Source organism: Aedes albopictus, chromosome 2 (genome assembly GCF_035046485.1).
Source record: "Aedes albopictus strain Foshan chromosome 2, AalbF5, whole genome shotgun sequence".
Taxonomy (NCBI): domain Eukaryota; kingdom Metazoa; phylum Arthropoda; class Insecta; order Diptera; family Culicidae; genus Aedes; species Aedes albopictus.
Window position 1 is genome coordinate 2,533,985 of NC_085137.1, and position 24,361 is coordinate 2,558,345.

At 38.4% G+C, this 24,361-nt stretch overlaps 1 protein-coding gene across 4 annotated transcripts; it reads right to left on the reverse strand.

Moving 5' to 3' along the window:
* Nucleotides 1-1,095: 1,095 nt before the first annotated feature.
* Nucleotides 1,096-5,022, reverse strand: LOC109411739 (nicotinamide/nicotinic acid mononucleotide adenylyltransferase 1). Of its 4 annotated transcripts, none has more exons than XM_019685340.3 (6): nt 4,751-5,022; nt 4,452-4,675; nt 4,111-4,383; nt 3,307-3,461; nt 2,405-3,139; nt 1,096-1,926 (listed from the first exon to the last, which is right to left on the reverse strand). In XM_019685340.3, the coding sequence occupies exons 1-5, from the start codon at nt 4,833-4,835 to the stop codon at nt 2,446-2,448; spliced, it is 1,431 nt and encodes a 476-aa protein (XP_019540885.3). In that variant the 5' UTR covers nt 4,836-5,022; the 3' UTR covers nt 1,096-1,926; nt 2,405-2,445. The 4 variants fall into 4 exon arrangements, with proteins under 4 accessions (XP_019540885.3, XP_019540886.3, XP_019540887.1 ...); XM_019685341.3 differs by having other exon boundaries at nt 1,101-1,926; nt 2,803-3,139; nt 4,751-5,018; XM_019685342.3 differs by lacking the exon at nt 2,405-3,139 and having other exon boundaries at nt 1,101-1,926; nt 4,751-5,011.
* Nucleotides 5,023-24,361: the final 19,339 nt, after the last annotated feature.

Sequence of the window (24,361 nt, forward strand, 5' to 3'; positions counted from 1 at the left end):
ACGAAACCCAGGGTCATCAGGCTCAGCCCATCGGGGAACGTCGATATTCTGAGCGTATCCGCAAACCGCGTGTAAGATTTGAGGCTTAGGTAAGGTATTTGCAGCTGACATTTATGTACCAGTTACTTAAGGTAAGAGATATATACCATAATTAAATAACAATTAAATAACAATCTAATGTCTATGAAATTATCTTATAATGGAAAGGGGATGTGGTGATCTATATTATGAATGATACCATGTGGTATATGTGTTGAACTAGTGTGGGTGGCTGCACTAGCGAACGAACGATCCAACCACGAATAGCCGGCACCACTCGTCATTCTATCGTGCAGGCCTGACTAGATCGGACGACATCACAGCAGGGATTGATTTCTTTCACAATGAAGGCCCAGATCGCTTGATATATTTTGCCTATTTATTATGAACATTTGTTCACCTAATGTACATAATCGGATGAAAGTAGGTTGTTGTGATAGTAGTTCTCACTTCAGGCGTGAAACACTTTTGCGACTGAAACTACATTTTAGTTCAGGTGGTTTTGAAAAAAACTCGAAAATAAGTGATTGAACCAGAATTTTCCCAAATTAAGCAATCCTCAGAAAATTATTCAACATTTTCTAATTCGTGCTTTTAAATCACTTCTGATCAAACAACAAAATTGGCATGCTCTTTTTCACTTGATGAAACAGTTAAAACCTGGTATATCTTAAGGTAACGCTTGCGCTAAGTCGGCTTGCTGAATTTGTAAATTGCCGACAAACCATTCAACAGCTGAGATATAGTTATACTGAAACTCTGCGCTGAAACGTTGTCAAAGGGACGATCGATAAAATCCTTCTACTTATATTTTATGCGTAAAGGGCTGTTTGCAGTTCAGAAGGAATTTTTCGGCCTATCTTGATGCATGGGAAATTCCTTGCCTGAATCGCCCAAGAAACCGTTTTTCTTCCATCGCAGTACACAGTTGCGAAGTAATGACAATTCAAATGGCCGTCACCGTAGAAAGTTTCTGCCAGGAATCGCTCAAGAAGTTTCTTGAGCGATTCCTTTTGAACTCGAAACTGCGCTTAAAGGGCCGTTTACAATTCTGAAGGAATTTCTCGGCCTATCTTGATGCACCAAGAAACCATTTTTCTTTTATCGCAGTACGCAGTTGGAAAGAAATGATTACTGAAATGACATTCATCGTAGTTTCTGCCAGGAATCGGTCAAGAAATTTCTCGAGCGATTCTTTTTGACCGCGAAACTGGGATTAACGCTTCAACGAATCAATAAAACTCAACATAACATCATTTCAGATACGATGCTCGATTGTTATTGTTCATTTAGAAAAAAAACTTGCCGTATTACCTACGGTACTACGAAAAGCTGCGGCAACTGTCAGATTACTCGGACTAATGATTTTCACTGAGGTATCATCGATCCATCCAAGCACTGCAGTTAGAAAAAGTTGTTTCACGAAATTTTCCAGACTTTGAATTGACGCTAAGGTGTAGAATTAGCTCTTGAGTTAGAATAAATGTTAATAAAAATATTGAAAAAAGGACGTGGACGTGAATAACTAAAAAAAGAACATGTTCGTCAAATACGCCAAAGTGATCGAGTGCTTTACTCGCTAAAAGTGAATGAAGGTCTAATTAGTTAAATACTAAAGCTAAATCTAAATAATAGTCAAATACTTTAACACTAGTTAAACAAATAGTATACATAACCATTTAACAGATATAGATTAAATTGAGTTAATATCGAGACGAGATTAAAAGTTTGTCTATGCATGAAACTGCTATTGCCTTAAAATTTCAATCTATTGACACCGACACCATGCTTTGGTTCATCTATTGTGTTATTATCTGCTGGCTACACCAGGTGCGCATAAGCCGGTTAGACCTGCACCGCAGAAAGTTTCAGCTTCTTGGGAACGACCTATTGGGAATGAGATAGAACAGGACTATGTTAGAAAACAAATCTGCAATGATCTAACTTGAAGGTAGGTAGTTGAGAAGCATGCGCAACGTGCAAAAGCATAACCAAATGAACCTATATAACAAAAACAACGACAGTGGAGAAACTTAGTGGACTAAAGATTGTTCTAGAAATCAATGTTTGAAAGATTAAGAACAGGAACCCTCCATTGAAAGAATGAAAAATTATGGGCACATAAAAATGTTGTATACGTTCCAAAACCTCATCTAGCAGTAATTGTTGGCATGCAGATGCTTTCTGCGTTAAAGAATTTTATCATTCAAATAAAACGGAGAAGTTCTATCGACAAATCATGAAACGCATCTTGCAAATGTATGTTTTTTTTGTAGATTTTAAAACTAAATTTCCATTAGATAAACACAGGGCATGCAAACAAAAACTAGTTGATGCTGAAAAAAAAATCGCTATCAGTAGTTACCAAAAAGACTGTACGTTATAATTGAATGGCAAAATGCCTGTCTAAACTACATATTCGCGATCGCTGATCACTTTTATGCCGTGTTCCGTGAAGACAAACTTTATCATGTCATCGTAGCTTTTCGAAGGGCTGATGCGACCAGCAGATGAACTTGCTGCTGTGGTTTGACTGCTTGCCTTATTGACTGTAGCAGGAGTGCTTTGAACTGAACGGGACTTTGCTAGTTCAGCAACCGAGAGTTGTAAATCCTTTGTATTTTTCGGTTCTCTTTGTGTGGCTTTGGCTGTGCTATTGGGTGAATTTTGTTGCCGTTGCGTATCAAGTGCCGTTGTGCTCGTTTTGGTGCTTGGTTCAGAGTTGTTTGTGCGGTTTTGTGCTGAACTTGTAGTGTTACCCACCTTGTCGTCTACTATATGCTGAGAGATGGAAACTATTCCCGAGTCTGTTCCACTTGAACTGCTAGAAGTAATGGTAGAGGTTGTTATTTTAACAGCGCTCCCAGGGTGGGTCAGAAATCCCCTTGTGCCCTTCGATGACGATTTTGATTCGTTTTCGGTGCCGCAACAAAACACTCGATTTAAAGTATTGCGAGGAAAGTCCGTTTCGTCCATTGATTCCAGCGTGTTCAGAGTATTCAACTCATTTCGACACTCGACGTAGTCGTCATCAATTATGGGAGAAACGGGAGAAATGCTCATCATTTCCCCACTCGTACTGGCGGGCATAATGTACTTACTGATGAAGGTAATCCACAAACAATGCACAGACATGTGAAACGAATGAGTTTATGACATTAGTACTGCGTTTGAAATGGAAATTAGGTCGTCACTGCATGATAAAATGGAAATGTTATGCAAAAATCACACCAAAGTAGAATGTTTAGGAAATATAAAGAAACTTACGTGTTGCTGGTACCGTAGAGAGCATGCTTTTTAATATATTCTATCAAATAATCATCCAGCAAATATTTCACTGACATTCCTCGGTTAAGAAGGCGACGTACGAGCGTGGAACTGACATCATTCGTTATCCAGTTGGTGACAATTGTAATGTTTCTCTGTTTGTGAAATAAGTAAGTAATGAAACTTCACTTAGTTAAAGAACTTCAGCTTTTTGAAGAAATTTGCATTTTTTTTTCTGCAAGTTTTAATAGTAGCTCTATGTTTGTGAACACTGACATTTTTTTGGAAGCTGCTTGTTTTTTTTTTCTAAGAGTTACGCAAGAAGCTCAAGGATTCTACATCATTCCCCAGAAAAATGTGTGTGAAGAAGGATGCATTAATTTCCTTCTAACCCTTCAGGACGCGCGCTGTTGTAAAAAGTAAAACACTGCCAAAAAACCTCGCTCGTCGTACACAGCGCGAGCGCGGTGCAGTTTTGATTGCTTGATGGCGCGCGTCCTGAAAGGTTAACTAGAATTCTGGGAACTGGTGTTCAGGAGAATGTTATAAAATCTTCTATAGTTGTTCTGCTAGAAGTTTTTCAGAACTTCAGAACAAAGTGCTGCTCTGGAAGAAACACCAGAATATACTTCCAAAAATTGTGCTGTTGCTTATGCTTTTAGCAAGCTATACACAATATATGCGTTGTTTAACATCCAAAAATACTTGAGTAATACCTGAAAAGTACCTCCACTAAAACTTCCTCATAAAAATTCGACAGAATTCGCTTCGAGTTTTGTTCCGAACGAACACATGAACACTTACCCTATAGCGGCTCAGCAGGTCCGAGTTGAAGATAAACTGTTCGGCATTTGATCCGGCACGGGAAATTACCACAATCCCATGCTGCCCGACGATGGCTTCGATGTCCTCGTCTTTCCACAGTCCCGGCGTTGCAAAAGACTCGAGCAGGTCTGCGCCGCAAAGCAGCTTCAGCTGAACCTGGCTGGCGGTCTTTTTCAACCCTTCCGGAATCCACGACGGAATGTGCTGATCGTTTGTGCTATTCGCGTCCTTCAGGAAGGAATTAATGCAGTTCTGTAACATAAAGGCTATAAGTCAGCATGATCACCGGTACATTCTGTGAAAACGGCAGTAATGCAAACCTGATGGTATTGGAGTGTGAGTCGTGTCCTCGTCCATTCTTCTTGCTGTGTCTCCCACTCCGAAAGCCGAATCCAGTCCGAAGATTGCAGCCCAATTTTGATCATATTACACCGGTGTGTGGCAGAAACTAAACCATTCTTGCCGTATGAATCGTGCACCGGTGAGATTATTCCTCCAACTACACTGGCTGATCCAATCTGTTCAAAATAATCTCGTGCAATTTCTGTTTGGAAAGGATGAAAAAAAAATCTACAATATTTACGTCTTATCACCGATGATGCATCATTGCACAACTTACCAAACATTCGAAAGTGCATTGGGGTTGGGGGACTGAATGAGCCGCATGCTATAAGCATGATTTTAGACGGTGATGTCATCCTCATTTGCGCCAAATTTTAGTTTCCCTTGATGCTCACTGAAAAGTAGTATTCCTGAGCACTTAATATACTGGAATTTACACAATTTCTGCCACAATTTAGAACTTTTTCTGAACCACTAGTCCATTACTCACGAAGTGCAGAAAAATTTTCGCGACATCGATAAAAAAAATGTTTTGACAGTCAAACTAACAAGCCGCTGTTTACTGTGCGGTGATTTACATTTTCAATGGGCGGCGAACGTGCTCGACGCGGCTGGGCGGCTGAATAACGCATAACGCGCGCCTAACGCTCACACGCTAACCTGAAATAACATGGCAGTGTTTGCCCAGTGAATCAAAATTTAATCTTGAAGCCAACTTTTCCGCTATTCACCACATCAAACCAAAAGCGCCACCGTAATATGGATTGTAACACAGTGATGGAAGACGAGTTACGTCAAACGCGCTATCTGTTTAGTTATATTGGCCGTTTTAGTTAAACATGCTGTTGCACTATGGGTCAACATGGAGAAAAGATGAACAAAAAAGTAAAATTCGTATATATAAGGACAAGGTATTTGGGGTACATAGCTCAAATTTTCTAGAGCACCGTTTTTTAGAACCGGTGAACGAATATGGATGTAAATGCATCATGCTGATTGTTCAGTGGCTGTCATGATGAATTCATGAAGGAACTCCTTCGGAAAAATTCCTGGAGGATTTCCTTCGCAAAATTCCTGGAGGATTTCCTTCGGAAATTCATGGAGGGATTCCGTCGAAAATTTTCTGGAGGAATTCCTTTGGAAAATTCCTGGAGGAATTCATGGAGGAATTCATTCGGACATTCATGGAGGAATTCCTTCGGAAATTCCAGGAGGACATCCTTCAAAAATTCCAAGAGGAATTCCTTTAAAAATTCCTCGAGGAATTTCTTCGGAAATTCGTAGAGGAATTCCGTCGGAAAATTTCTGGAGGAATTCCTTCGGAAATTCATGGAGGCATTCCTTCGAAAATTCATGGAGTGCAATTACATCGGAATGGTGGAATTACATCGGAAATTCATGGAGAAATTCCTTTGGAAATTTTCAAAGAATTTCTCCAGGAATTTCCGACAAAATTTCTCCTGGAATTTCTGAAGAAATTCTTACTGGAATTTCCAAAAAAAAAAAAATCCTTCAGGGATTTCCAAAAGAGTTTCTCCAGGAATTTTCGAAGGAATTTCCAAAGGAATTCCTCCAGGAATTTCCAATGGAATTCCTCCGGGAATTTTTAAAGAAATTCCTCCAAGAATTTCCTAAGGAATTCCTCCAGGAATTTCCGAAATAATTGCTCCACGAATTGCAGAAGGAATGCATCCAAGAGATTCCGGAGGGATTTCTCCAGGAATTTCCGAAGAAATTCCCCTAAAAATTTACGAAAGAATTCTTGCAGGAATTTCCAAAGGAATTCCTCCATGAATCTTTAAACGAATTCGTCCAGCAATTTCCGAAGGAATTTCTTCCGGAATTTCTGAAGGAATTCCTCCAGGAATTTTGCGAAGGAAATCCTAAAGCATTTTCCGAAAGAATACCTCCAGTAATTTCCGAAGAAATTATTCCAGCAATTTCCGAAGGAATTCCTCCTGGAATTTCCAAAGGAATTCGTCCAGTAATTTCCGAAGGAATTCCTCCAGGAATCATAAAAAGCATTCCTCTAAGAAGTTTAGAATGATTGTTTTCCAGGAATGTCCTAAGGAATTCATCCAAGGATTTTCTCAGGAATTTCTCTATAGATTTCTGAAAGAATTCCTCCAGAAAATTTCGGAGGTATTCATCCTTGGGGAACTCCCCAAGGAATTTCCGAAGGAGTTCCTCCAGAAATTTCCGAAGGAATTCTTGCAGGATTTTGCGAAGGGATTCCTTCAAGAATTTTGGAAGGAATTCCTCCAGGAATTTCCAATGGAATTAGTCCAGCAATTTTCCGATGGAATTCCTTCAGGAATTTTCGAAAGAATTCCTCCAGGAATTTTTTGAAGGAACTCCTAATGGAATTTCCGAAGGAATTCCTCCCGGAATTTTCGAAAGAATTCCTTCAGGATTTTCCGAAGAATTCGTCCAGCAATTTCCGAAGGAATTCCTCCTGGAATTTCCGAAGGAATTCCTCCAGGAATTTTCAATGACATTCTTCCAGCAACTTCCGAAGGAATTCCTCCAGAAATTTCCAAAAGCATTCCTCCACGAAGTTTGGAATTATTTTATCCAGGAATTTCGTAAGGAATTCACCTAAGGATTTCCTCACGAATTTCTCTATGGATTTCTGAAAGAATTCCTCCAGGAATCTCCGAAGGTATTCATCCAAGATTTTCCCAAGGAACTGCCCAAGGAATTTTCGCAGGAATGAATTAACTACATCGGCTGTTTTCCTACTCTCCGCATCGACCAATGTGGCGCTAGCTTCTATGCGCGAAACATCGCTAAAAGTAAATCGCAAAAATATTGTATGGCGAATAGCATCTAAAGGCAAATTTATCGAAGTGGAATACATTATTCGAAAAAATATTTGGTAGTGGTTGTGCACAATGGTGACTACTATTGAGCCTACCAAATATTTTTTCGGGAAAAGCTTTGTATTTCAAGTAATTCAAGTTTAGATGCATTTCGCCATACAAAATTAAATTGATTTACTCCTGCTGATCAACTGTGGCTGCGCGCAAAGCGGGTAGTCCATTCCTCCAGGAATTTCCGAAGGAATTGCTCCAGGAATTTCTCGAAGAAATTTCTTCAGGAATTTCCGAAGGATTTCCTTCAGGAATTTCCGATGGAATTCTTCCAGGAATTTGCGAAGGTATTCCTCCAGGAATTTTGGATGGAATTCCTTCAGGAATTTCCAAAGGAATTCCTCCAGGTATTTCCGAAGGAATACCCTCAGGAATAGATTGATTGCTGTGTACATTTTTATTGATTGCTATCAGTTGGCGCCAGCAGTGAAAATTGCACTTTTATAGCATCTAGTTTCCAGCGCTGACAGCCCGGCGGCGACACCATCGCTTGTATTCAATGCATCGTCTGTGCTACTCTCGGTTGTCAACTTTCTAAAATTTTCACCTCAAGCTCACGGAAACATGGTAGTCAAGAACTGTCAAATCGTATGAAAAAATCGCGAAAAACGTTAATTGTTAGAAAACGGGATAGTTTTGTGAAAAGTTAGTGAATAGAAATCAAGAATGGTTTGAAAAGGCACAAAAAAGAGCCATCTGTGATATCCCAAGTAACAATTCAGAACCACTAATAAGCATGCCAGTTTAATAAACATTCTACAAAAGCGCCGACAGTTGAACAAGAGCATGCGTTGATCAAAGTGACGAACAAACATTACAAACGGTTAAAGTAGAACTTTTGTTCATCATATAGATGTTAATTTAATAACTAGTCGAACAAAAGTTTAAAGAAAGTTGTTTAGAAATTACCGTCAATAGCATAATAATGTTGTAACAATGTTAGAAGAGAAGCTGCTTCTAACTCATTAGATGTCGTTGTTCCACATATGATTCTCAGTGGAACAAGTAGCTTAAGTATAGTTTAATAATACTTGCTTAGTTATTTTATTCAGTTGCTGATTAGTAGTGTAATAGTATCACTTCATAGTCATTGTTCGCCATGCTCACATTTGTAAACATGATCGCTGTTTTTTTGCCTGCACTGGATTAAACATCAATCAAGAGTATTGCAGCAGCAAATAATTATATACCTAACACTCTTAAAACATCACAACTTACCTTCAATACTACACTGATTAACGATGGCTAAACCACTGTTCTTCAAAAACGGCAGCTGGAGTAACCCCTCTAACTACCACCGACAGAAAGTTCCCCAGCGGTTCATTTCTTCACCACAACGCGGACATTGTTTTCATTCAGGCTCGAGATCTTTTTAATGCCTGGAGATTTTCACTGAAATCACACTTTTTTACATCCGATACGAAAAATGTGAAAACTATTTAACCACAGCTCAATTGACTGGGTGTTCGAAATGGATAAAAAATGATTGAACAGCTGGTAATTTTGCAAAACAACAACGTTAGCTACATACAGCTGCTGTTAAGCTCCAGTAGCGCTGCTGATGAACAAAGCTTGCTTAAAAGTTTATCAACATGAATAAACGGCGGTAATGATTAATCAAACATTGATCAGCTTCAATGTTCATCTAGAGACGATTAGTTGAATAATAATACTCAAGCGATGTTTAATCAACGCATGGAAGGAAACGTCGTCTACTTAATATTTAAATATTGTCTATCCGGTTGGAATCAAGACAGACATTCAATCAAAAATTGCCATTTTCTTGGTCCACAAGTGTCGCAACTGTTTCGCATCTAGTGCGCTGTGTTGCTGACAACAACGGGAAGGATGCGCAATACTTTTGACATGATTCAGAAACGTCGCGAGTTGGGTCGCGTCGCGACTTGATTGTGCGAAGTCCGGTTTGGTAGCGGCCCGACAATACTGCCTATTTTTTCTCAAATCCTGTATCCCGGATTGGTGAAGAGCAGATGCAGACGACAGTGAAGCAGTAGGTCCCGAGTTCGAGTCTTGTCATTGTTGAAAGTTTTTCATAAAAATGTAATTTAAATGCATAGCTGTAAGTAATTTCAAGTTATTTCAAGTTAAATATATGTGAAAAAACGTAAAATGGTAATTTATTGGTATTTTTGCCAATTAATTGGTACAGTAATATTGAAGAAACGTTTAAGATACACGTTTTGCAGCATTTATTCTATCAAATCTATAAATAAACATGATATCCATGTTTTTATTGTATTGTGATGGAATAATTGTTGTAGAAAGCTTGTTATTATGAACCTAACAGCTAATTCTCAACATAGGTTTCTATGATCTTTATTAGATGATTATACAAAAAACCATCATACAACTTGGTTTAATCAACGTTGAAGAAAAGCTTCTAAAATATGTGTAAACAGCTGATGGTTTGAACGTTGAACAACAGTTGCATAACTAAGGAACATTCATTGAATAAACATACTTTTCTCGATGCTTATATAACGGTCGTTGTTGAACAGATTCTCCATTTCTGGGCTAACAAGAGTTGAACAACAGTTTCATTTCCACTAAACCAAATATTATTCGACATATGGTTTATTAACAATGCTTTTAGAAACCTTTCTTAAATTAATAATTGTTTCTTGGGATTTTTAGCTTGGAATGTCGATCTATTTTCGAAGATATTCCTCCAAGAATTTCCGAAGGAATTCCTGCATACATTAAAAAAGAAATGCGAGGATACAGTAGAATTTTATTTTTGCTAGTCAAAAACAGCTCTGATCATCTAAGTTTTTCGGTTAAGTTAGAATATATTTGCTCAGTCAGGGGGGGGGGGGGGCACGGCCCCCCCTGCCCCCCCCTGCCCCCCCTGGCTAAGCCCTTGGCTCCATATACTTTTGCTAGAATACCCCGAGAAATTTTTTCATGATATTTCTCATATATTCCTTCAGAAAACCATAAATTTGGAATACCTTCAGAAATTACTTTTGCTATTCTGTTGGAAAATCTGTCAATGTTTTTATACAAAACTTCTCCAACAAATTCGTTTGAAACCTTCCATGGTTCCCTCTAGGATATTCTCAGAGATTTCTTCATAAAACCTGTTAGGATTTTTTTTGGATGTGAATATTTTGGATGTGGATATTCTACAAGAAATTCCTTTAGCAATTTTGCAGGGATTCCTCCAAAAACTCGTCCAAGTATTCATTCGGAAATTGTTCCAGTGGTTCTCCACAAATTCTTACGGGAATTCCTTCAGAAGTATCTTCACGAACTACTCCAGAAATTCCTGCAATAATTATTACATGAATTTCATTGGAAGTTCTTGTTCAAATTTCTCCTGGATTTTCATATGGGCCGAATATTTCAGCAGAATACCTTTAAAAATTCAAGCATAGCTTTATTTAGTAATTCCAGCAAGAAATTTTATAGAGATTGTAATAAAAACTCATATATAACTTTCTTCAGGAATCCCTCCTGATTTTTGTCCATGTCCATGGTTTGTCTAATGATTACTGCAAAATTTCTAACCGATCTTCTGGGAAATATTTTTATTTAACCTAAGAAAAAAAAACATTGGTAAAGTTGGTAAAACCAAAGGTAAAACTAATTGTCAAAAATTGGTAAAATAGATCGTTTGAGGTTTTCTGAAAACCTCTGAAAATCAATTAAGTGTTTTTAAAACAATATTATATTGAACATAAAATCCAGGAAAGAAAAATAAAATAAAAAAAGTGCTGTAAGAAAGATGATGCAGCATTTGTTCTAGGAAATCTTTAAATAGACATGATATCCATGTTTTGATTGTATTGTGATGAAATGATTGTTATAGAAAGCTTGTTTTTATGAACCTAGCAGCTTATTGGTAAAAATTGTTTTTATGATCTTTATTTGACGATTATACAAAAACCATCATACAACTTGGTTTAATCAACGTTGGAGAAAAGCTTCTAATATTTGTGTAGCTGATGATTTCGACGTTGAACAGCAGTTGCATAGCCAAGGAACAATCATTGAAAAAACATGCGTTTCTCAATGCTTATGCAACGGTCGTTGTTGAACAGATTCTCCATTTCTGGGCTAACAAGATTTGAACAAAAGTTTCAGTTCCAGTAAACCAAATATTATTCGACATATGGTTGATTAAAAATGGTTTGAGAAACCTTTCTTAAATTAATAATTGTTTATTGGGAGTGCTTTTTAGTTGGGTTTTGCCCCCAACCAGTGAACATTCAGCTTTCGAGACAGCCCATCTAATGAGCCGCCAACGAACGAATCGGGACCAATGAGAGTATATTACAGGTGGGGAAGACGATACTTCGTGTGCGTGAGATCCGTGTCTGGTGCAAAACATGTCACTACTACAAGCAAAGCGAGCTCCCATAAGAACGCGTGTAAAATAGTGACGTCACTATTTGTGTTTACATTTTTCTTTGCTTACTAATACATAGCCATCTCTTCTTCTTCCCCACCTGTAATATACTCTCATTGAATCGGGACTGTACTGATTTATTGTGGATTTAGCACCAGATTGGTGTTGGAAGTAACTTCATTGACTTCCGCGACTAGAAAGTTCATTGAATTCCGCTGCCTTTCCTATGCGTTAAAATAACGTCGGAAGTAGTGCGCTGAATAGTAAATCTGATGCTCTATGCAGCGCACTACTTCCGACGTTATTTTAACGCATAGGAAAGGCAGTGGAAGTCAATGAAGTTACTTCCGACCCAATTTAGTGCTTAATCCACAATATGGAATTAAACACATTAAACAGAAAAATACAGATTGGATTTTCATTCTTTACTCCACTCCGGCTTAAGAACAGCAAGCTATTGACTAACTCGGAAGAATTGATTTATAAACGTTTCGTGAATTGTTTACTTTTAATTCTTGTTCCTTTTATTTGTTCATATTCTTTACGTTTTTATCCACAGCAGTGAAGAGAATTGTCAGACAAAAGAGGCACAAAACAAGCAACAAAGAAGGTGCGACGATTAGTCTTTATCCCCACTGGTGACAGATAATGACATGATCTCGAAATTTTTTGTTGCAGACAAAACGGAAGCTGAATTTGTTGCGTAATTTTCAACTCGTGAATAATCAATTATTACTAACCCAAAGTCGAAACTATTTGATGATAGAGCTTCACCAGAGTTGCAGTGTTTACCGACTCGAAGTTTCCGTTCGAAAATCGCAATGCAAGGCTTAAAAATCTCTAAACTCGTGGTGTACGATGTTAATCCCATTATTTTCAAGTTGGGACAAACTTATGTCGCATGGGTTGTTTTGTCGCAACAAATACAGGTTGCGACATTGTCATTATTGTTGCGCGATGGTTGAATTTTGATTCACTGACCACAGTGAAACAAGTAATATATTACTCCTTGGGCTGCAATATGGTGAGTCGAAAAGGAGAGCGTCCAACATAGCTTTGGTCTTCACAAGTTCCTACCTCATGCTTCCACGGGTCAAGCGATGACAAAGACCGCCAGCTAAGAGTTGTGTGCTCAGCTGGTAGTGCAGCCTGGGCACTGTTGTCCTTCTGACTTCAGCTAGATTGAGGAGGTACGTCCCGAGCGTCTGTTCACCAAGGAGGTGCGGCTCAAACAGCGCCTGTTCTGGCATCCAGTGGCTGAGTATGAAATGCTCCTCCACCGGAAGCTATAGAGTAAGGTGGGGCAAAAGTTCGACCCTGGTTCAAAATTCATTTTTTTAGGAAATCGAAGCAGATAAATATAAATACCGTGTGGTGATTCTACCATCCATGAGCTAAAATTTTGCTGAACAAAGTTACGACAAATGTCTTTTCAATTTTGGATTACAACACTTTTTGTATGTGTGTGTGTGTCTAATTCGAACTCTTGCCACAAATTTCATTCGGAAAATTGTGTAAGGATTTGAATCTTTACTTGAGTAAGGTTGCAAACCAATACACGATGATAACATCAACGCCACCAAACACCATATTGCCACAGTCAGTGGTGAATTGAAACATTTCAAGTGGTGAATTAAATTAGTATGGGAAATTAACCGATTGCAGCGCCACGCTATTGCCACTTGTGTTGCCGATTTCAAATGGTCGTTAAATTCCTTACACAGTTTCATAACTGGACTTGGATGTCTGTTCTCTGTGCTATTTCGACACTTTGGTAATGGATCATTGAAGCCGTCTTTTCCGCTACTCACCGCATCAAAACAAAAGCGCCACCGTATATGGACGGTCACACAGTGACAGCAGTCAAGTTACGTCAAACACACAAGGCTACGGTGGCGCTATCTGTTCATTTCATAGCGGCCGTTTTAGTTATTTTAGTGATCCATTGAAGTATCTAAAACCAATTAATATTTGATGTTGACACTGGAATACACTTCAAAGTTCGACCCGAATTTTACCCAAATCAGGGTTAAATTCACTTCACCAAAAATTAGCAGTTTTCCGCCAAATTCAGATGAAACAACTTTTTTTTCAACTACATGCTAAAGCATCTTCAAAATAAACCTAGTTACGCCCCAAAATAAAATATCGAATTCGATTTCATTATAATTCCATTCCATGCGTTAGAAGGACCATCGTATGTTACAATTTTTTGATCAATAACCAACATTTTGTTATAACTTTTCGAAATATTGATCAATTTTCATAATTTTTGGAGTGAAAGACTCTTTTTCAAATAGGCTTCGAACAACCTTGACACCCGAAAGATGTAATTTGAATCAAGTTCAAAAACCTCAGAAGAAACTCTTGCCCCACTCGCACTTTTGACCCACTTTACTCTACCAGGTAGGTCCTAAGGTGGCAGCCCCACCACGGTGGGTAGGGGAGCTTGCCAACAACCTACTGTTTCCGAAACCCAAAAAAACGTTACAGAAACCGAAAACCATCGTTAAAAAATCGTACATAGCATTTTAAGTAAATCCTTAGGGATGATACACAAATTGTGTAACGCAAAAATCGACATTTTCAACCCTACCCTCCTCCCTATGTCACACGCACATCTTTTGTATGGGAACTCATCTTTTTTTTTTTGTATGGATTGTCACGTTCTGCAACCCACTCCTCTCCTCAAAAGTGTGACGCAGTTTGTGCATGACCCCATAGCAAAATCGCTGTTTCTTATTGCAGACTACATCCCAAATTGAACTATCACACTTTTTTTTTTGGTACGCCTAAAAAGTGTGATAAAAGTGCACATTTGCCTCGGATCATCTCGACGTCTTCGGTGCACTTATTCCTCCATTTACAAGGAATAAGTGCACTGAAGACCTAAAATCGATCCGACGTGGCCCTGCTCTGCAATCACACTTTGAAAACAAACAGTTTTTAGAAAGTTAAACAGTTAGTGGAGTTTTAGTGTTGATGTTGATTATGGAATGTAGTACTCTCGTAAGGAATATCAAATTTGTTTCAAGAAAACTTCGTTTAAATCATTATAATCTTTTCTGTTATTTTCGATACTTCTTCTTCTTTCTGGCTCTACGTCCCCACTGGGACTTGGCCTGCCTTGCTTCAACTTAGTGTTCTTTGAGCATTTCCACAGTTATTAATTGAAGAGCGTCCTTTGCCTGCCATTGCATGAATTTGTATATTGTGAGGCAAGTACAATGATACTTTATGCCCAGGGAGTCGAGAAAATTTTCCCGACCGGAACGGGAATCGAACCCGCCGTCTCCGGATGGCGATCCATAGCCTTAACCACTAGGCTAACTGGAGACCCCTTTTTATTTTCGATACATTTGCAGTATTGATGTTTTATCTACTAATTTATGATCAACATGGCATGCAACAACCAAAAACTCAAAGAAATGCGACCACAATATAGCAAATATTTTATTTCTTCTCACCATGCATGCGTCGCACTAATTTTCTGTTCGTTCGCTCTGAGAAGACTGGCTGCTAAAATCTTCAAAAGCTGTTAAATCTGTCACAATTTGATTCTGTTGGGTTGTCCTTCTCGAACTTAATATTAAATTACTCATATGTGACATACAGCCGAAGCCCGCCCGGTCAAATCGCGACATAAATAACCCGATAATGTGAGAGCTCTGCAACGGCAGAGATGGATGTGGCGCGGATCAAGATCCACGACGCGATCGACCATTTTTGATGCGACTAGCTGGGCCATTCCTATACGGAAAGCCGGAACGAGAGCGTCGAAAGTAAATTTTAATTTTTCATTTTATTCACACGTCAAAACCCGATACGTTGTCGTCGACGGACGAGTGGTACAACTGTGAGAGTTATGGCTGCTACACAGCGTAGATCAACAGGTCCTATAAAGCGGAATATGGAGATAATTTGGGAGGAGAATCCTCTTAGTGGGTGGTTTGAGGGGAGGTAGGCTGGTTGGCTCACGTTGTGTGATAATAGTTGGGTACCAGTAAATTCCTCATATATCTCAAATTTTTATTGTCCGTTCCAATTCCTTTCGCTCTGAGCGACACGGTTCTGATTTATTAAATGACTGATTTATTATTGCTCGTTAAAAAAGCAAAAAAGCAGATTAATCCTATGAAACCCAAACGAGATTCACCCAGTTGACGAGATGATTATAATGAGGATGATCACGCTATTTTTTTCTCGCTCATCGGCTGTGTTGACAACAAGGAGACGGCAACCTATTTTTTCACTATGGAGTTTGACAGGTTGAATTGTGCCTCCTTACGTGGAGCATAAATTTATGCTCCAGCCAAAATATTCACCAACACAGTCGTGAAAATTGAATGTTTACCTTTTTACGAGGGATATCGGTGCAAAACGCTCACATCACATCAGATCTGATAAAAGTGTTGATCATGAAAAAGCTGCATTATTTGATAATTTTCAATTTGAGAGTGTCGATGTTTAGGTAAGGTTCCTACAGAGAGTGATAATTGTTTGTGAAAAGTCACACAATGCCTCTTTTTGCAAACTTTCTTCGCCAAAGTACGTTTTTCCTTACTTTCTCCAGCTGTTGTATTGATTGAATGTTGGTATTAGTGTGCTCTGGTTGCGCAGGATAAGCGGCAACAAAATCAGATCACCATAGCACCCCCGTGGTTGACAACGCACAGAGCGCTGCAACACATGCACAAATGACCGAATGTGTTTAAAATGTGTGCGCGCCACACACATTCCATGTGTTCCCGGCCTCATACTCATTTTTGTGCGGCTCAGTGGAAACGGAACAGTCAAACGTCTCCCGAGCCGCGACCAAACAGTTGGCCACTTGGTAAGATGGAGTTGATTTTCGGGATTTTTTCCAGCAAATAGCTGGAAAGCAGGTGGGAATGGAAATGTTTTTGTCGCATTTCCATCTGCTTCAGCTGTTCGATCGAAAAAATCTCTGAAAATCATGAAAATGACATGATTTTTTGAATTGCCCAAAAACAAAAACAAACATGGAATCGGATTCCATATTCCAGCCGTTCCAAAAATGTGTGTTTTCCGCACATGGGAAGGCTTCATGCACCCGAACACATGAATGAGTACGACCCATGCAACACATGAAATGTGCGGCATGTAAAGAGGGTCGATTTGAGAGCGACCAACACAGCCGCTGTGTCGGTGTGAGTTAGCGTGATGATGTTGATGGATCTGTGAGCAAATACTGGGGATGTGCATTGAGTGGGATAGGGTGTGGGATCATTTGAGATCCCACTTTTGGGTACAGTCAAATTTACACCAACCGGCTTAATTTTCTGTACACGGTGAGGCTCGTACATAACCGTAAATAGGGGAATTCAGGTATTTTGGACAGACCGTTACGCGTATATATGTATTTTGGACATTAACAGCAAAATAAAATGGAAGTGGCCAAAATATATACGCATAACGGTCTGTCCAAATTACCTGAATCACCCTAGGTCATAGCTCTAGGAGGGAAGGCCATGTCGATATAGATTTTTTATACTAAAAAATACTTTTCGCCTGAATTGTGCGATTTTTTTTCCGAAATGGACTTTTTGGAGGGGCCAGCCCCCCTCTGGCCACCCCCTATTTACGCCAATGGGCTCGTAAAATATCCAGCCTTGACAAAAATTGAAGTCAATTGGTATGAAAATAGCTAAGTTTTAGCGGGAAGTACCCTAAGCAAGACCTCTTGCCCAAAATCTAGGTACCCGACCCTATTTGTGTGTTCTTTTGTTCGACGCAATCATGGTGCTTCTAACTGATATTAGAGCTTTGATGTTTTTAATTTGTTTCAGCGTTTTCATTTGTTTCAGCAGAGTTGTTAAACGAAAAACTTACGCGAATTTCTGGAAAACTATTTCCCATAAGGTCATTTGCCGTAATGTATTATTTTATCGAAAATTAATTATCCAGAATGCATGATTTCGCGAATAACACTTCGTCAAAACATGCATCACTTGGAATTGCTATGTCTGGGTCGGGTAACATGCCGAGTAGCTTAGCTTTACCCATTGGCGGAGCCAGCTTTTTCTTTTTTCTTACTCACTCTCCTAAACATACACGAAAAAGAGCGAGATGAAAGAGGAGGCAAGCTGCCCCCTCTTCTATCTTTCTCCTTCTCGTGTATGTTTAGGAGAGTGAGTGAGAAAAATGAAAATGTTGGCTCCGCCAATGGCTTTACCTTACAACTGAATGAGATGCCTAGAGTGTTCATAACCTTTCTCAACGTGCGCAATTTAGTGATTCCACCTTAAAAGGGTTCAATAAAGGTGACGACCCTGTCTTAGCAGTTATGTAGTTGGGAATGGGGAAGAAGTATTAGTGGACAACATGCGCTGTGACCACGACTGATCCAGGTGGCCTTTTTGACCCACAAAAAAAAGAGAAGCTCCACGATGGGCTGCGAAAAACTCTCTGTGTCGGATAATAGGCCTCGTAGATTAACTTTGGCCATCTTTGACCTTTTTTTGACCCAATCTTTGTATATATGCTCAAACGTGTTCCCACCGTGTTTGCTGCTTGCTGCTTACATGATTTTCTCACATATATCCCTTCACATTTTGCTCATTTCCTAGTGTCCTTTTAAACTCTGTACATCATTTGTGTTCCCCTAAAAGTTCATGTATTTTGAAACAAACTGTTGGAATCGCGTTAAGTACTGTTCCTTTGAATTCCACTAAGAATTTGCATCCTTTGACAGATACACAGAGAAAAATTTCTACTCAGTGGCTGAGTTGGTCTTACTCAGAAATCGAAAAATCCTTTGTTTTCTTACTCAGTTTCCGTTAAAAGTGGGACAACCCATTGCCAATGGGTTGTCCCACTTTTAGCCGAAACTGAGTAAGAAAACAAAGGATTTTTCGATTTCTGAGTAAGGCCAACTCAGTCATTGAGTAGAAATTTTTCTCGGTGTACGTATTTCGACCTCAACTGTACACGGAACCGCCAAACTACCCAAAATTGAGTTCTTTTGACGCAACCCCATAGTTCGGCCCAATAAGCCAAATTTGAGTAAATCGATTAAACTCACACTAGGTAAATTGCCTTCACCTCCAGCAAAAACATTTACTTAAGAGTAGGTAAATTCAACCCAAGACCCCCCCTCATTCAACCCAAATTTGAGTAAACCTGCATTTACCCAAAATTGGCTTATTGGGCTCAAGGACCCTCGTTGGGTAGATGCATCTCTGTTTGTTTTTGACAACATCGGTGAGGGAAAGAGGGAAAACAACCTAATTTTGGGTAACTAGTTTATTCGATATACTCAGCTTTGAGTAAAATCAACCCAAAAATTAGGTAGTTTGATTTCTCCGTGTAAGGTCGTCTTCAGTGTCTTGTACTTGACTCGACAAGACACTGAAGACGACCTTACAGTTGAGGTCGAAATACGTATCTGTCAAAGGATGCAAATTCTTAGTGGAATTCAAAGGAACAGTATGTAACTAATGGCGGTTAGGCCACAGCTACCGTTGGCTGAGGAGAGGGTCACAGAAGGTGACCCTTCCCAGCGGCTAACGAGACTGTATTTCCCCTCAATCCCAGGGTCGGCACGCTTATCCTTTCTATTTCGCGGATTCAGGGAAACACTTGGATTGCCTTTTTCACACTCCTTTATATTTGGTATTTGTGCACTTTCTCTCTTTCCCTAGCTCGCTACCTTCACTCTACTTCCACCCACTTTCTTAATCTAATCTGACCTTTTTCTTCCTACTTCGGGGCCCCTTTTCTCCTGCTGCCATCAACCACCGATCCTCTCCTTCCTCGTCCTTCTTCTTCTCGTTCAATGCGACCTTAATCGCCCGATCGAATCGGGGTATCTGCGGCCACTGGAGAACAGCTCTTAGGGTGGTCCTCGGCCTGGTGTAGCGAATGGCCGGATCATCATCTGCCCAAGCCTTCGCCGGATGTAGCCACGGCGGTTGGTGACCCATTTTGGGGTTAGGGTTCACCACGGTATAACTATGGTTTATTGTAAAACCTCGGGGTTCTGTGTCCTTGGAATCCTACACACACACACACACACACACTTGATTCTCATTTTGTCTCAAAGAACAGCGAACACTTCCAACTATGCTGTTGGGGATTACTTGGGCAAATGGCCGATCTTATCTTCCCGATCAATCCAGGATCTACTCAAACATGGCCTCCATTCGCTACCAATGGCTACCAACATCATGCTTACATGTAGAGTCCTCTGGTGAGTAAAGTTGCAGGGTATTGGTAGATGATATTGTTGGCTGCATCCTTTTCGGGTGACCATCAATCACACAGAGTGGAAACAAACAACACAAACACTTTCCTGAATTTTATTTAACAAACTGACGAACACTACTCTAGACCACGACAAACTCTCATAAACCTGCTGAGGGGGTGCTACGAACCGTTACAAGTACTTAACGCGATTTTCTTTTTATTTACAGATATTCCCCTAACACAGTGGCGTAGCTAGGAATTCGGAGGCCCGGTGCGGAAGCAAATTGGTAGGCCCCCATGAAAATTACATAATATGTACATATTTTACAATGATAAATCTATACATTTAACTGTCGAATAATCTCACTGTTATATTTTGTACAAAACTTTGGAAAAATCTCGCTTTTTGTACTCAGTATTCTAGTGATGCTGGCAGTGATGGCCAACGGAAGGTTAAAAATTATCTATCTTATCTTATTTTCTGTTTTCCTTTATGTTTTTTTTCGGCAGCGCGAGATTTTTTTATAAGAATTATGCTGAAAATGTTTTAACAATTTATTTAGAAATTGCACCAAATAATCATTTATAAACGCTTTCAAAGATTGCTTTACTTTTTTCTTTAAGAAATTTTTCTTGAAGAATAATTTGTATTCAAGAAACTTTTAAGTTGTAAATGCAAGGATATCATTCAGTATTCTTCTAAAAGCACTCCTTCAGGAATGATATTATTACAACACAGAGCAAATTATGTGTATATGTGCAAACTTATGTGTCTCTGACAGATTTTGGGCCGCTGAATCCGAATCCGGGCTCAGATTTGCTCCAACACGTCACAATTTTGAGTTATACCTCAATTTATAGGGCAAAATATGCGATTTTGGTTTTTTTTTTTTGACTGCAAGCCATTCAGCATGGACATATTTTTTTTAAGCAATCAAAAGGTTAATTGGTCAATTAACATCTAAATTAACGACTCATGCAAAATATTTCGTTTTACCCAATCAAATTTGATAGATTTAAGCATTTTATGTAAGTATGAAAACTTGCATGCAACTTTTGGAGGGTGACTTGTATGGGAAATATCGTACCTAACATAAATCGCTTAAAACTATCAAATTCGATTTGGTAAAACGAAATATTTAGCATGAGTCGTTAATTTAGATGTTAATTGACCAATTAACCTTTTGATTGATTAAAAAAATATTTCCATGCTTAATAACTTGCAGTTCAAAAAGCCCAAAATTGCATATTTTGCCCTATAAATTGAGGTATAGCTCAAAATTGTGACGTGTTGGAGCAAATCTGAGCCCGGATTCGGATTCAACGGCCCAAAATCTGTCAGAGACACATAAGTTTGCTCTTGAGACAGACCAAAAGTTAATTTTTGTTACGCTGTGTAATTAGCCTTATTAGTGAGGCTTTCAGTCCCTTGGCTGGTTCACCATGCAGGAATGTTTTCAAAATACTACAGAGTAATTCAAAAGATTCTTACAAAGGCTTCATCGAGTATTTCTCGAAATATTAGTTCAAGAATCTATCAATTATATGCTGAGGATTCATCTAGAATATCATTTAAAGAATTCTTTCAAAATTCCAGAAAAAAATACTGCAAAACAATCATCAATGATTCATTTAGAACCAGATGTTCTTCCAAGAAATTACATAGGGATTCCCTCAGAGGAAGAGAAAGCCCTTCTAGGGTTTCTTTAAACATTCTTCCGTTTCTTTCAGAGAATCCTCTTAATATTCCTTTGGCGATTTTCCATAGATTCTTCAAGTATTTCTCAATTCTTGCCTCAAATAACTCTTTTAGATATTTCTCCAATAATTAAACATAGAATTTCCTGAAATATTTATCACTTATCCTAGTGTCCTTTTAAAGATTTCTTAAGAATTACTTCCTAAGATTACTTCAGAAATCCCACCAAAAATTCCCTTTTCCAAAAATAATCTTCAAGGATTCTTCAAGAAGTTTCTCTAAGGTTTTACTTAGAGATTCATCATAGGATTTCTCCATTAATTAAACAAATCCAAGGATTCCTACTGAAGAAATTTAATTAATTAAATTAAATTAATTAAATTAAATTTTTAGATGGACTTCTGTAGGAGTTCTGTAGGAATTCTTTCGAAAAATCCTTCTGGACTTCCTCTAACGAATTTTTCAATATCCATCAACTCTAGGAGTTTTCTCAAGAGTTGCTTTAGGAATTTTTGCTAGTATTCCTCTGGGCACTTTTCAAAAAAAATCTATTTCTCCAGAATTTATGATTGATTCCTCCAGAATTATTACGTTATTTTTTATATAATCCGTGCTCACTTCTAACAAATATACAAAAATAAGAAACAGAACAAAAACGCTTCATTCCATTGTTTTGAGTGGGATAAAAATGGCAGCGTAAATGGTTAAATAGTAAAGAAACAGATATTCTATCTTATCAAAACAAATAACTTCTCCAGAAGTCTCTCCAAGGATTTAGGAAATGTTCTAAGGTTATTCAAAATTCTAAAGGATTTCCTTTAAGGTGAAACATCAAGAAATCCCATTGCACTTTTGCATACAAACTTTAGAAGCACAAATCTAACGAACGAAGCATCGAACTAAGCCGCACTTGTTAATCGTGGCTTTGCTCACTCGAAAAAAGAGGCAGCTTTTCCAAATCGAACGCATTTGTTTACGAATTTTTAAGATTGGTGCTTTTGGAAATGTGAGTAGGGGTCCAAGCCGGCCATTGTGGCAGCCATATTTGGGTTGTCTGAAGTTTCTCCTTAAGGCAGCCTTTAGAAATTGCTCCCAAAATTCTTTCAGGATTTTTTCCAGAGATTTCTTTAGTAATTCTCTTGCGATTTGCCCGAAGATTCGTTCAAATTTTATTCAAGTATTCTCTTAGAGTTTCTTCAATTGATTTCATTAATTCATTCCTAAACTGATTTTTCCAGGTATTTTACAAATAATTTCGTACAAGAAATCTTTTGGGGTCTTTTTATGCAAGGATTTCTTCATGTATTTATTTAATTACTACTGCAAGGGTTTTCCGTAGATTTTACACAAATTCCTCCAAGAAATTCCATAGGAATTCCTCCAGGGGACGCATTGAGTGTTTTTGCTAGATTTTTTTTTAAAAATTCCTCTAATAAGCCTATTCAAGGATTCATAAATTCCTCCAATGAATACTTTAGAAACTAAAAAAAAAGTATTCTTTCAATGAATTAAATGCTTTGGCTGTTTTCCTACTCTCCGCATTGACCAATGTGGCGCTAGCTTCTATGCGCGAAAAATCGCTAAAAGTAAATCGCAAAAATATTGTATGACGAATAGCATCTAAAGGCGTATTTCTCGAAGTGAAACACATTATCCGAAACAATATTTGGTAGCGGTTGTGCACAATGATGACCGGTTTGGTGCCTACCAAATATTTTTTCGGTAAAAGCTTGTCATTTCGAGAAATTCGAGTTTAGATGCTTTTCGCCACACAAAATAAAATGAATTTACTCCTGCTGATCAACTGTGGGCGCGTGCCAAGCTGGTAGTCCATTCTCACAGAAATTCCTCCTAGAAATTCTATAGAAAATTCTATAGAAAATTCTCTTGAGATTTTTCTCGGTCGTTCCGTTGTAAATTCGTGGATTTATTTTTAATTTGCAAAGATGTATCTCATAGAACATCAAAAGTAATAACAGACGGAATTAATAATTATCAGAAGACATTTACAGAGGAATTACCAAAGAAGCTTTTAAAAGTTGCCACTTAAATTTACAAACGAATCAACTAATTAATTTTCAAAGTACGTGTATGTGTCTCTGACAGGTTTTCGGCCGCTGAATCCGAATCCGGGCTCAGATTTGTTTCAGGACGCCACAACTTTGAGCTATATCTCAATTTATAGGGCAAAATTAGCGATTTTGAGCTTTTTTGACTGCAAGCCGTTAAGCATGGAAATATTTTTTTTAAGCAATTAAAAGGTGAAATGGTCAATTGACATCTAAATTTACGACTCACGCAAAATATTTCGTTTTATCAAATCAAATTTGATAGATTTAAGCATTTTATGTTAATATGTAAACTTGCATGCAATTTTTTTAGGGTGGTTTGTATCGTACCTAACATAACCGCGGCCCAAAATCTGTCAGAGATACATTAGTTTGCTCTTGAGACAGACCAAAAGTTAATTTTTGTTACGCTGTGCTATTGAAAGAATCACAATAGTAATTGTCAGGTATATTAGCAAAGGGACTGCTGGTAGAACTTTTAGAGAGATTGCTGAATCCCGTAATAAATTTCCAAACCCAAAGAATTTCAAAAAGTTCTGTCAAAGATATTTTCAAAAATAATAACCTAATTCAACTTTGAATATTATTGCCGAGAAATTCCAAAAGAGTTATGTCGAAATAGTTTTCAAAAACATTTGCAGAGAAAATTCCAAGAATACTCTTATAG